We start from the raw sequence: 13,547 nt of genomic DNA on the forward strand, positions 1-13,547 counted from the left end.
CTACGGTAAAATGCTTCGAGCAAATGAACAGCTGAGCAGAACCAAATAAGGCAACATCCCCGAATTGATGTCAATTCAGGGCTTCGTTTGGATTCGCCTGTTTTATGGTGGAAGTTTAGAATTGAGAGATTTGCAGAGAAAGGAGGTGTCGATGGGGTTTGAACTTCTCTTTACGTCCATTTCACTCACTGAACTATCATTATTCGTCTATGACAAAGGAAACTCGGTTTTGCATCTTTGACCCCTTTATTGATAAAACTATAAATCATTTGTATAAATCGTCATTGAATACATTAACACCATTGTTATTTTTTGGTGAAACTTTGTAAGGCTACTCTATGCCACTGATAAAAACCTCTGCTGTTCCATTTTCTCTCGTTCTTTCTAGTGTCAATATGTTAAGCTGCATTCCTATAACTTACATAAATGGAGACAACTGTTTGTAACCCTTGTTTAAGGAGAGATAAACCTACAATGACAATGGTCACAGAAATATTTTTAATCTGACAAAATAATAAATCAAAATTTGATGAAAATAAGCTCATGGAAATTCTGTTGCACAACTTTTCGAGGTAATAACTGGAATCAAATGATTCCTGTTACTGTCAATGAGACTTCTGCTCCTCTCAGCAGCTGTTCTGATCCACTCCTCATTAGCTGCCTTTACCAGATGGCATGTTTCAGCTCCTTCCATGGATGCTCAATAGGATTTAGTTCAGGGTTCATAGAAGGGCTCGTCAGAATAGTCCAATGGTTTCCTCTTAGGTGTTTTTAGCTTTATGTTTTGGTTCATTATCCTGTTTAAGATCCATGACCTGCAACTAAGAGACTAGGACTTCCGACACTGGGCAGAACATTTCTCTCTGAAATCCCTTAATAGTCTTGAGATTTCATTAATAGCCTACAGAGATTCTGTGCCAGATGAATCAAAGCAGCCTCAGAACAAAACAGATCCTCCTCCATGCTTCACAGCAGGGACAGTGTTCTTTTATTGATATATGCTCAGTTTTTTCATCTGTGAACACAGGACTAATGTGCTTTGGCAAAAAGTTACATTTTTGTCTTCATAGGACATTGTCCTTTAAGGTTGTGGCTTGTCAACATGTAATTAGGCAAATTCCAGTCTGGCTTTTTTACGATTTGCTTTCAACAATGGTGTCGTCCTTGGTCGTCCCTTTGAGTCAACTTTGGCTTAAACAATCACAGAGGATACGATCTGATACTGATGTTCTTGACCTTGAAGTTTTTCTGGACTCTCTTGTTACCATTCTTATTATCCGTCTCTTTTTGCCATCAGTTTTCCTCCTGCAGCCACATCCTTTGGATCTTAGATTTCAGAACATATGCAACTTTAGTCACAGGAATATCAAGCTTCTTGGAGGTGGTCTGATAGTCTTTATCTTTAACATGGTTGTCTATAATTTTCTTTCTGATGTCTCTAGACAACTACTACCTTCACTTCCTCTGGTTCATGTTGAGTGTGGTACACACCATGTCGCCAAACAGCACAGTGACTACCTGTAGCCCTATATATAGGCCTCTTTCCTGTTTAAGGAATGTTTTCCTGTCCACCGTTGCTACATATATGCTTGGTGTGAGGGATTGCTCAAGAGACAACTACGAAATGCAAGCAAACATCATTGCAGCAAGCTCATCCAGAAGGAACAGCTGGTTTCATTGACAGAATCTTTTAACCAGTCTGACTCTATTGTCTCTTTAAAGTGCATTGAGATGATGTGTGTGAATTGGTGCTATATTAATAAGCTACATTTAAATGAATGATTACAAGATCATAGACACCTGTGATGCCAATTATTGGATACACCTTGATTTAACATGTCAGTTGGGTTGTATAGATTTTCAGGCTAGATACACTATATTGCCAAAAGTATTTGCTCACCTGCCTTGACTCACATATGAGCTTAAGTGACATCCCGTTCCTAATCCATAGGGTTCAATATGACGTCGGTCCACCCTTTGCAGCTAGAACAGCTTCAACTCTTCTGGGAAGGCTGTCCACAAGGTTTAGGAGTGTGTTTATGGGAATTTTTGACCATTCTTCCAGAAGCGCATTTGTGAGGTCGCACACTGATGTTGGACGAGAAGGCCTGGCTCTCAGTCTCCGCTCTAATTCATCCCAAAGGTGTTCTATCGGGTTGAGGTCAGGACTCTGTGCAGGCCAGTCAAGTTCATCCACACCAGACTCTGTCATCCATGTCTTTATGGACCTTGCTTTGTGCACTGGTGCACAGTCATGTTGGAAGAGGAAGGGGCCAGCTCCAAACTGTTCCCACAAAGTTGGGAGCATGGAATTGTCCAAAATGTCTTGGTATGCTGAAGCATTCAGAGTTCCTTTCACTGGAACTAAGGGGCCAAGCCCAGCTCCTGAAAAACAACCCCACACCATAATCCCCCCTCCACCAAACTTTACACTTGGCACAATGCAGTCAGACAAGTACCGTTCTCCTGGCAACCGCCAAACCCAGACCCGTCCATCAGATTGCCAGATGGAGAAGCGCGATTCATCACTCCAGAGAACGCGTCTCCACTGCTCTAGAGTCCAGTGGCGGCGTGCTTTACACCACCGCATCCGACGCTTTGCATTGCACTTGGTGATGTATGGCTTGGATGCAGCTGCTCGCCCATGGAAACCCATTCCATGAAGCTCTCTGCGCACTGTTCTTGAGCTACATGAAGTTTGGAGGTCTGTAGTGATTGACTCTGCAGAAAGTTGGCGACCTCTTCGCACTATGCGCGTCAGCATCCGCTGACCCCGCTCCGTCAGTTTACGTGGCCTACCACTTCGTGGCTGAGTTGCTGTCGTTCCCAAACACTTCCATTTTCTTATAATACAGCTGACAGTTGACTGTGGAATATTTAGGAGCGAGGAAATTTCACGACTGGATTTGTTGCACAGGTGGCATCCTATCACAGTTCCACGCTGGAATTCACTGAGCTCCTGAGAGCGACCCATTCTTTCACAAATGTTTGTAAAAACAGTCTGCATGCCTAGGTGCTTGAATTTATACACCTGTGGCCATGGAAGTGATTGGAACACCTGATTCCAATAATTTGGATGGGTGAGCAAATACTTTTGGCAATATAGTGTATACCATTACAATATATGTTTTAAACCATTCTGTTGAAACATAGTTGAAAACAAATATCCGAATTTCATGTAATTAATTTTCATAGAAATTAAATTTATTAGTTTTGTCAGATGAAGGTATGTAACTATTGTGTGTTTTTCTTTGATAAAATGAGCGGTACCAACAATTTTGAGCACTTGCGTAGTTTCTATGTTATTCTCCCTCTCTAAGAGAATGGAACTCACCTCCCTGAAAAGTTATAAGAAAGCACACTTGCTTCTAAGGCGTAATAAATATTTGTGTTTTTCTGTAATCCAAAGCTGGAAGGAAACACCCAGGATATAAATGATGCACAATAAGTCAAACAGAGTCATGTTGTTTCCGCGTTGTTTACTGATCCAGCAACTCTGAGCCTGAAGAGACATGAGAGAGAGAAAGGGAGAGACAGGAAGCAAGGCACTAGCAGATATGACATCCTTCCTGTTCTCTTCCTGTAATTGTCTGCCACTGACATCATAGGAAGCCTGGTGAAAAGACTGCTGCTGCACCTGGTCCATTGACAGTAAACTTGCAATCCCATTTAAATTGTCTGAAATCATCAGAGACGTCTGCAAAAAATTATTGACTTACATATATTCAGTTCAATTTAGTTTATTTCTATAGTGCCATTTCACAACACACGTCATCTCAAGGCACTCTACAGTTCACCAGATCATACAGTCAATTTCATTCAAAGTTTTCTATCTAAGGAAAACCAGTTGATTGCATCCACTCATTGACTCGAATGCAATCCCTCACACTAAGCATGCTTATAGCGACAGTGGAGAGGAAAAACTCCCTTTTAACAGGAAGAAACCTCCAGCAGAACCAGGCTCAGTGTGAGCGGCCATCTGCTGAGGCCGACTGGGGTTCAAGGAGACAGAAGCAGAGATACAAAAAGCAGCAGTAAAAGGCGCCCCCGTCCAGGAAACACACAGCCAGGCAGATGAGCCCGGAGCCAACTCTGATGTCAGAGGATGAAGAGAGCACATCCAGCCAGTCACAGTCAGAGAAACAGGCCTACACTGAAAAACAGGCCAATCTCCAACATCCATAAACAAAAGTGTTGATGGCAGCAGCACAGCTGATATTTCTCTCCAGGATGGAGTCACAGCCAAACAGGAACAGGCGAGGCAAAGCTACTATGAGAAAAAGCAAAGAGAGCAGAACGTTAGGGATTTAACTAACAGATTCTGCAGAGTGGGAGAATAGAGATAGAATGAAGCAAAGTGATGAAATGGGGATCCCTATGTCCTCCAGAAGTCTAAGCCTATAGCAGCATAATTATAGCGATAGCTCAGGATATTAAAAGCTGGGTTTTTAAGGTTTATTCATGATATCTGTGTATTTTGGTAAACAAAGACCTGAATTATATTAATGTAACCTAATCATAATAAGTGGCAATAATGTTTCATTGAGGTGTATGTATTTCTTCAGACAGGGGGAAGCGGGGCGCGTTCTCAGAGCTGACTGGGTCGATGAGCCGAGCAGCAGGAAAGAAAATCAATCGGATCATCACATTCTCCAAAAAGAAACCTCCGTTACCAGGGGACCCTCCCTCGTCCTCTGGCCTCCATGACAACCCCCGCTGTGGTGAGGCCCTAAACTCAGCAAGAAGCTGTTTCTGATTGGATGAACCAATCCTCATTTTGCAATGATCTGAAATTATGCTTTGAAATTTTTGAAAAGACATGTAAATAACTGAATTATAAAAAAAATTTTAAAGAACCATGGTAATATACACTCACCGGCCACTTTATTAGGTACACCTGTCCAACTGCTTGTTAACACTTAATTTCTAAGCAGCCAATCACATGGCGGCAACTCAGTGCATTTAGGCATGTAGACATGCTCAAGACAATCTCCTGCAGTTCAAACCGAGCATCATTATGGGGAAGAAAGGTGATTTGAGTGACTTTGAACGTGGCATGATTGTTGGTGCCAGAAGGGCTGGTATGAGTATTTCAGAAACTGCTGATCTACTGGGATTTTCACGCACAACCATCTCTAGGGTTTACAGAGAATGGTCCGAAAAAGAAAAAACATCCAGTGAGCGGCAGTTCTGTGGGTGGAAATGCCTTGTTGATGCCAGAGGTCAGAGGAGAATGGCCAGATTGGTTCGAGCTGATAGAAGGGCAACAGTGACTCAAATAACCATCCATTACAACCAAGGTGGGCAGAAGAGCATCTCTGAACGCACAGTACGTCGAACTTTGAGGCAGATGGGCTACAGCAGCAGAAGGCCACACCGGGTGCCACTCCTTTCAGCTAAGGACAGGAAACTGAGGCTACAATTTGCACAAGCTCATCGAAATTGGACAATAGAAGATTGGAAAAACGTTGCCTGGTCTGATGAGTCTCGATTTCTGCTGCGACATTCGGATGGTAGGGTCAGAATTTGGCGTCTACAACATGAAAGCATGGATCCATCCTGCCTTGTATCAACGGTTCAGGCTGGTGGTGGTGGTGTCATGGTGTGGGGAATATTTTCTTGGCACTCTTTGGGCCCCTTGGTACCAATTGAGCATCGTTGCAACGCCACAGCCTACCTGAGTATTGTTGCTGACCATGTCCATCCCTTTATGACCACAATGTACCCAACTTCTGATGGCTACTTTCAGCAGGATAATGCGCCATGTCATAAAGCTGGAATCATCTCAGACTGGTTTCTTGAACATGACAATGAGTTCACTGTACTCAAATGGCCTCCACAGTCACCAGATCTCAATCCAATAGAGCATCTTTGGGATGTGGTGGAACGGGAGATTCGCATCATGGATGTGCAGCCGACAAATCTGTGGCAACTGTGTGATGCCATCATGTCAATATGGACCAAACTCCCTGAGGAATGCTTCCAGCACCTTGTTGAATCTATGCCACGAAGAATTGAGGCAGTTCTGAAGGCAGAAGGGGGTCCAACCCGTTACTAGCATGGGGTACCTAATAAAGTGGCCGGTGAGTGTATGATTCAGATATGTAGCTGTTATGCATTAAAACTTCAAGTCCTCCAGTTATTAAATTTATTTCGATTTCAACATCTCCTGAGAATAATTGACGAATATGTTGCTTAGAGCCAAACAAGGCTTTTGACTTTCTTGGGAAGAAGCAGGCAGGTTCTTAGTTAATGCAGTGAGCATTTAATGTGGCGTCACAGAATAATAACTTCAGGGAGCTTATCTGACACAAAGAGTGATTGCTTTTACCCAACCCTCTCCACAGGTTATCTCAGCGTGTGTCTAAGTGGCTCTTGGAAGGCGCGCTGGTGCATTCTCCGAGGTGGAAACCTATACTTGCAAAAGGACCCTGGTGACCAGCGGCCTCCAGTCATTGTGGTGCCCCTCAAGGGGGCAGAGGTGGTTCCAGGGGGTTTAGGACCCAAACATCCCTTCTCATTTCATATCATGCAAGGTGGCAATGAGCTGGCAGCTTTGGAGGTAACTTTCCTTCATGTTGGATTCTGATTATCCTTGTTGTTTCATACAAGATATATATATTTTTTTTAATTATAAGGTTTTATGGCTAGTCTTAAAAGAGGACCAGGAAAAGCCCTTTTGAGGTGAAAGATCTTATTTTCAAAGAGATCCTCAAATAAATAAAAATACATTTGTGTTGTCTGCGTTCAGAAGCAAAAAGTTTACAGGCACCCAGTTTACCAAGATCTATGGACAAATATGACTGAGTATTATCAGCATAAGATAGGAAATTAATCTTATGTTGTCTGATAGTAAATGGTTAAGTGGCCTTTACTTTTAGCACTATTTCAAGTCAGAGGACTAGACCAAAGCGCCTTACACTACATGTTTACACCCATTTATACACTGATTGTGGCAAGCTGCATTGTAGCCACAGCTTCCCTGGGTCTCACTGACAGAAGCTAGGCTGCCGTACACTGGCACCACCAGTCCCTCCAACCACCATCAGCAGGCAATGCGGGTGGAGTGTCTTGCCCAAGGACACAATACTGAAAGCAGAAGCCGGGGCTTGAACCGACAACCCTCCAGTTGCAGGGCAAACCCCTTCATCTGATGCCACTGTCGCCCCACAAGACTGAGGGATAGATTTATCATATCTAAAATAGAGGAGGAAATCAGAGGAAATTCTATTTAAATAACTTGGTTGGAGCTGGATCAAACCTACAAGTTGAAGTTTTATATGAAGATAATTTTTTTGCTAACTCTGTAAGCTCAGCTGGATAAAAAAAAAAAAAAAAAACAGTCCAACACAGTTTGGGTTCCATAGTTACCTCAAATGCTGCCTAACCTTCTAGAGATTAACCATTTATAGTTAGAGGGATGCCAATGATCTTATTTTTAATAGAATCAATTATGTTAATAACGAATGTCATTAAATCATTGAGAGCAGGGGGAACAAATGATTCAAAGAGCAGTTTTAGTATTTCTAGTTTAGCAATCTGGAGAGCAATATCCCTGAATGTAGTTGACCTCTAGTCTTGTATATCTATGCTGTTATTTTAAGATCTGCAGCTGCTAGAATTACAAACATAGCGGTCATATAAGACAATTTAAAATATTCCACAACAGAGTATGATCTTTACCAAAGAAACAATATTAATAACTTCTTTAAAACATTTGTTTTCCCTTTGACTCACTCAGACAGCTATGAATTTAGAGACTTTATTGTTTTTTTTGTCAAAATAATTGAATTTGTGAATCACAAGTAAAAATTTTACTTCATAATTATTGAGTAGTAAATCACAGATTTATGAAGTTGAGTTGGGAAAAATGCTGATACTTTTATCTAGATATTGTTTTTAATAATAGCATTCAGTTTGTTGAACTCATAGAAATTTAAAATGAGATTAGATCCCTCGCACCCCAGCCACAAACTATTTCAGTCAATTCCCTCTGGCAGGGGGCTGAAGTCCATCAGGGCAGTTTCTTCCCATCCGCTACCAGCCTTATCAACAAGGCCCAGAAACCCCCGTGACATTGACACTGCCTGTCTACCTCTCCCGTTTAGGACCTAGAAGCTACACTAACGTAGCATCTCCAGACCTGCGTTACAATAATGCACAGCCTACTATGTATATAGTATATAGCTATGTATTACATATTGTATAGAGTATATTGTATTTATATTGGATATAGCTATAGATCCAGTATTATCTGGGTATATATATATATACATATAATTTGTATTCACCATCATTCCTTGTAAGTGCAAACCTACTTGGCAGTAAACTGGATTCTGATTTCTCTTTCTATTCAAGATTCAGAAAAAAGGGGTCTACATTGTCCGTTTCTAAAATAGTGCCATATTTATGAACTTCTAAAAATAGCTTAACATATTAATATAAATAGGATTCCTGTTAAGTTTGGTAAGAAACATTTAAGCAGCACTGAGACATCTAAAACAACTTCATCTGGCAGAGGAATTTACATGTAAGTGGACGGATGTGTTTTTCATGCTTTTCTTCATATCCTTTTAGATCCAGATGGTGAATAAAGACAGGATGTGTATTATTCAGCCAGAACCAGCTTTTTTTTTAAATCTAGCCTTATTTCGATATCAATATTTCTGTTTCTACTTGTGTGTTCATAAGGCAAGCTCCTCTGAAGATCTTGGTCGCTGGTTGGGCCTTTTGTTTGCCGAGACTGGCAGCACCACCCTCCCTGAAGAGCTCCACTACGACTACATCGACGTGGACACACTGACCGACATACGGCACGCTGCCAGACACTCCTTCTTGTGAGTCACTTCTGACTGAGTAGGAATGCATTTACTGCAGAGTTAACTTCAGTTTAACGATTCTTCTGTTCTTTCCTCTGGTAGGTGGGCTACTACCACTGCTACCTCCTCCAGCAGTGCATCAGTAGATTCCAGAACTTATGATGAAGTCTACGAAAGCATTGCAGTGAGAAACCTTTAAATCTTTAAATCTCTACCTGTTTGATCTGAATTAATAAGTTAATTTATTACAAACTAAATCAATTTGAGGGCAGGAGTTTGCCCAAGACCTGGCTCAAGCTTTGAATGTCATTCACCCAAATTGCCCACTGAGGGTGTTCAGTGGGCCCGGTGTTCCAGTGTACGGTAGCCTCGCTTTCTGTCAGTGAGCCCCAGGGAAGCTTTGGCTACAATGTATTTTGCCACCATCATTGGATGAACGACTGAATGCAGTGTAAAGCACTTTGGTCAAGTCTCTTGACTTGAAAAAGCTTTATATAAGTACAGGCCGTTTACCATTTAATCTGACCACAATGAGAAAAGCAATCGTGTCCTTTGTATTAACTAAATAAAGTGCTTAATGTGTCTGACAAAACGAAGTAGGCTTCAAGACTTAAAAAGAAATGACAAACAAAGACTCTTAACCCCACACTGCTCTCCGGGCGCCGCACAATGGCAGCCCACTGCTCCCCAAGGGGATGGGTTAAATGCAGAGAGTTCATTTCTTTGATCTGTACTTGTGACAGTGTAATGAAGGAGAAAAACACTGACTTTTATATCAGGAGAAAATTGTTTTAAAACATCAGAAGACAGTTTTAAAACATTAGAAGAAGATGGCTACAGCAGTTCAACGTTTTCCAAGTGGCTATACTTACGCTAATTAATACTGATATTAATATTGAATTATGATAAACTACCGTCATGTTTAATTTCATTGAAATGTGACTTTTTTTGTTAAATCTTGTGTGACTGCACTTTACTTAGAAGCTAATACATGAGGAATTGAAAAAAAGCTTGTTTCATTTTCATGGTTTTTGTTTAATTCTATATCATTACATTTCTGTGATTCAGCTATTTGATTATTGTGCACCTTCATTTTGTAATGCCTTGTCCTAATTGTTTATTAGTGACTTAGAAGTAATCAGTAACTCATTACTTTACACAGATGATAATTTTGTAAAGAAACATATTACTTTCTAAAAAAGGTAACTTTTAAAATGAAATATATTACATTCTGGAAGCAACTTGCCAAACACTGGGTACAAGGTAATCTCTGAGTCTTTGGGATTTCATAAAACCACCTTGAGAGCAATTAATCTCAGTAAACTCACCCATTAGTGGCTGACCAACAGAAATACTCTAGAACATTGATGACTCAGCCAGGAGGTGAAAAAGAACCCAGAACAGCATCTAAAGCACTGCCTTATTGTCTCACTTATGGACAGTGATTATGATATAATAAGGAGGCAAGACAACAATAAGATCCATTTTAGGCTTCTTCAGCTACAAACACTGCTGACTAAAAGGAACAGAAAGGTACATCTTACATTTGCCAAAAAAAAATATAAGGATGATCCCCGAGATATGAAAAAAAAAATATTCTGCAGAATGCCAAGACTAAAAGGGAACGTTGTGCATCATTTTTTGAAAAATACTTTTGTATAAAAAGTCAAAGATGGTGGCTGTCTTTGCTAACTAATAAACTAGGCACTTCCTGTAATGCAGAGAACATTTAATTCTATTATGTACCAGAAAACTCTGAAGGAAATTGTCTGGCAATTAGTGATGCTGAAAGGCCCTCAGAAATGCTCATGTGCATAAAAGACTGGGCCTAGTTTCCCAAATTCACAAACACTTTATGCTGTTTGTTTGCATCAATGGAGGCAATGGATGGCATAAACTATTATTAGGTTTAGGGCCAATTACTTTTTATGTTGAGTCAGTTTGGTTTGAAAAGCCCTTTCATCTACCAACAGCTGAAATCATCATTTAAAAGCAACATTTCTTTTATTTACTCAGGCTTTGTTTGCCTGAGGTTAAATTCTGTTTAATGGTCTGATGCATTTTATTGTGACGAAAATCAAAAAAAGAGGAAAAACAAGTTTTGTCTATAAATTTTGATTGCATCCGTTTTTAAGAGACCTGGTCTATTTTATTTATTTTTTTTTACTGTCTCAACTCAAAGTCCTCCGCTTTGCTCTGTGAGCTCGAAACCATCACGAATCACTGTGGAAATCAGTAAAGTGTTTTATTTTTCTAACCGCAGGACGAGGACGTTGAGAGCACAGCAGGTCAGGTGAGGCGTCATGCCTCTTTCTCCAGCAGGGACTCCGAAAAAACCGAACAACAGGCTACCATCAAGAGGCACGCCTCCAGTGAGTCACCTTTTATTTCATAATTCATGGGTCTCACTGCATAAAAAATTCAGTGTAGAGAATGTTCCCACAGCTGGCTTTACCCTCCAGATCATGAGGTGATTTACATGATGGACTGATTTTCATCGGCAGCATTTTGCTGGCTATTCATTTTCTTCCTTTAGATGTGAATCAGTATGGGCGCTATGGGAAGATGCGTGCAGAGGAAGACGCCAGGAGGTACCTTAGACAGAAAGAGGAGCTGGAGAAGGAAAAGGAGGAGCTGAGAAATGCACTGATCTCCCTCCGTAGGGAAAGGAAGGGGGTGAAGGAGCAAATGAAGAGTGACACAGGTCAGACAAGCATCAGGCAGCATTCCTAAGAAACCTGCTTTCTATTTTATCACTAAATATCATCGTGTGTTTGTATCTATAGGTGAAGCTATGGAAAAGCGGTTAGCGGAGATAGAGACAATGTGCAAACAGAAGGAGGAGGAGAGGGTGGAGCTGGAGCTCCGACTGACAGAAGTCAAAGAAAATCTGAAGAAATCTCTGGCTAGAGGAGCTCTGGGACCACCGGTGGAGACGAAAATTAGCGTCAAGGTTGGAATCCACAAATTCTTTACATAACTATTTTGGAAATAAAACATCAAATTGACACTAAATAAAAGTACAAATAGTTATGAATAAAAACTACAAAGAAGAAGTTAAACCGAGTAAATATATTCGATAAAGAATATCACATTTAAACCAACTAGCTCTTGATTGTTAAGGAAATGTAATATTAAAATTAAAATTCTCAGTGGTTCAAAAATGATCTGTTTAATTGATGAGTAAGACACCTCTGAATATAAGTAGAACTAAGTAAAAATAAATACACAGGCATGTTGAGACCTAAAGCATTAAATCAACCTTTGGAGAAAATTAAGTGATGCAATAAGATTGGAACAGTTTAAATAACATAATCTGCATTGCATTTGCTGTGCATATCTAAACCAATACAATTCCCAAGAATGAAAATAATTAAAGCATGACATTAAAACCTGTTTGTGTCTGTGCTCACTGAGTTTTCTGGTTGTGAAAAGATGACCTTTATCTTATTGGTAAAGATTTTTTTTTTTTTTTCACATTTACAGCATGTTTCCATGTGCATTTTTCTCTGTTTGCAGACTTCTGGAAATAAAGTTGAAAAAGTTTACAATGACAACATTCCCGTTAACTCGGCATCTGAGCTTCGTAAACGCCCCCCATCTCTTTGCGCTTCCTCCAGGGGGAACGTCATGCAGAAGGCAAAGGTAAATCGGCTCCTCAGACCTTCCACAGTGGCGTTAACTTTAAATAAAAAAAGGATAAAGAACCAAAAATACAGACATAATAACAATTTTTTTTATTGAATAACTGCCTCTGATTCGCACAACAGGTATATTCTTAATGATCTGTTATTGATCCGTCTTTTGGTTGGAAACCATCTTGTTTTACTACAGCCCAAAACAGCTGTTCTTTTATATTGAAGAAAGAGTTTTCTAAGCTTGATATTTATCTGAAAGTGTGTTTTTTTTAATAATTAAAAGGATAATTAAATAATAAGTAATATTTGAGGCACTAAAGAAATTTCAATTAGTTGGACTGAGGGCAAGAATGGTTAGGCATAGTGGCAACAGCTGCTCTCTGGTCTGATTAAATAAATTTTTTGCAGATCATCTTCTGTACTGCCTTAAGGAGCTTGGTTTTTGATGGTGAATCCTTTATTTGTTATTATAGTTACTAAAGGATAAATGGACGGAAAAAGTTCCTTTACACCCTGAACCCATCCTTACTGTACTTACACTGCAAAAGCTATCCATAAATAAATAAAAATGTCTTAGATTAAGTGTATTTACCCTTTATTTTAGTAGGTAAATGAGATGATTTGCCAATGGAATTAGTTTTTTTGCTCTTAAAATAAGACAGTTAGATAATATGCACTTGAAATAAGACAATAAAAAAAATGTTTTTCTTACTTTAAATGTAAATTGTCTTATTCCATCTGCAAAATGTCTCACTTGCCTCCTCAATTCAAGAAAAAAGTACTTGTTTTAAGAAAAAAATATTAGATTTCCATTTTTTGCAGTGTACACCATCCAAACCACACTTATAGTATAGTTCAATGCCCCCTGTAGTTGCCGACCTAGAGTTTAATGCCCTGTTCACTGCCTATGCTGTTGGAGGATGGAATACTGCCTTCCTCCTGACATCTTCACCCAAACAAAACAAGTCTAAAGGTTTTAAAGGTTAAAGGTTTATATATCAAAACTAAATGGGTCTGATTGATTGATCAGTCATAATGAGTTCTTTAGTCTAAATCTAATCCAAAGCTTATTTCTGACATGTGCCTTATC

At 39.9% G+C, this 13,547-nt stretch overlaps 1 protein-coding gene across 1 annotated transcript in view; it reads left to right on the top strand.

Moving 5' to 3' along the window:
* Nucleotides 1-13,547, top strand: part of afap1l1b (actin filament associated protein 1-like 1b) — a 42,083-nt gene that overhangs the window by 28,034 nt on the left and 502 nt on the right. Inside the window, exons 11-18 of the mRNA XM_038299450.1 lie at nucleotides 4,566-4,721; nucleotides 6,348-6,562; nucleotides 8,692-8,837; nucleotides 8,922-9,003; nucleotides 11,083-11,191; nucleotides 11,356-11,523; nucleotides 11,606-11,772; nucleotides 12,339-12,464. Coding sequence (XP_038155378.1) covers nucleotides 4,566-4,721; nucleotides 6,348-6,562; nucleotides 8,692-8,837; nucleotides 8,922-9,003; nucleotides 11,083-11,191; nucleotides 11,356-11,523; nucleotides 11,606-11,772; nucleotides 12,339-12,464 — 1,169 coding nt within the window. The remainder of the gene's footprint in view (nucleotides 1-4,565; nucleotides 4,722-6,347; nucleotides 6,563-8,691; nucleotides 8,838-8,921; nucleotides 9,004-11,082; nucleotides 11,192-11,355; nucleotides 11,524-11,605; nucleotides 11,773-12,338; nucleotides 12,465-13,547) is intronic.

This window comes from Cyprinodon tularosa, unplaced genomic scaffold (genome assembly GCF_016077235.1).
Source record: "Cyprinodon tularosa strain WSP-4 unplaced genomic scaffold, ASM1607723v1 ctg429, whole genome shotgun sequence".
NCBI lineage: Eukaryota > Metazoa > Chordata > Actinopteri > Cyprinodontiformes > Cyprinodontidae > Cyprinodon > Cyprinodon tularosa.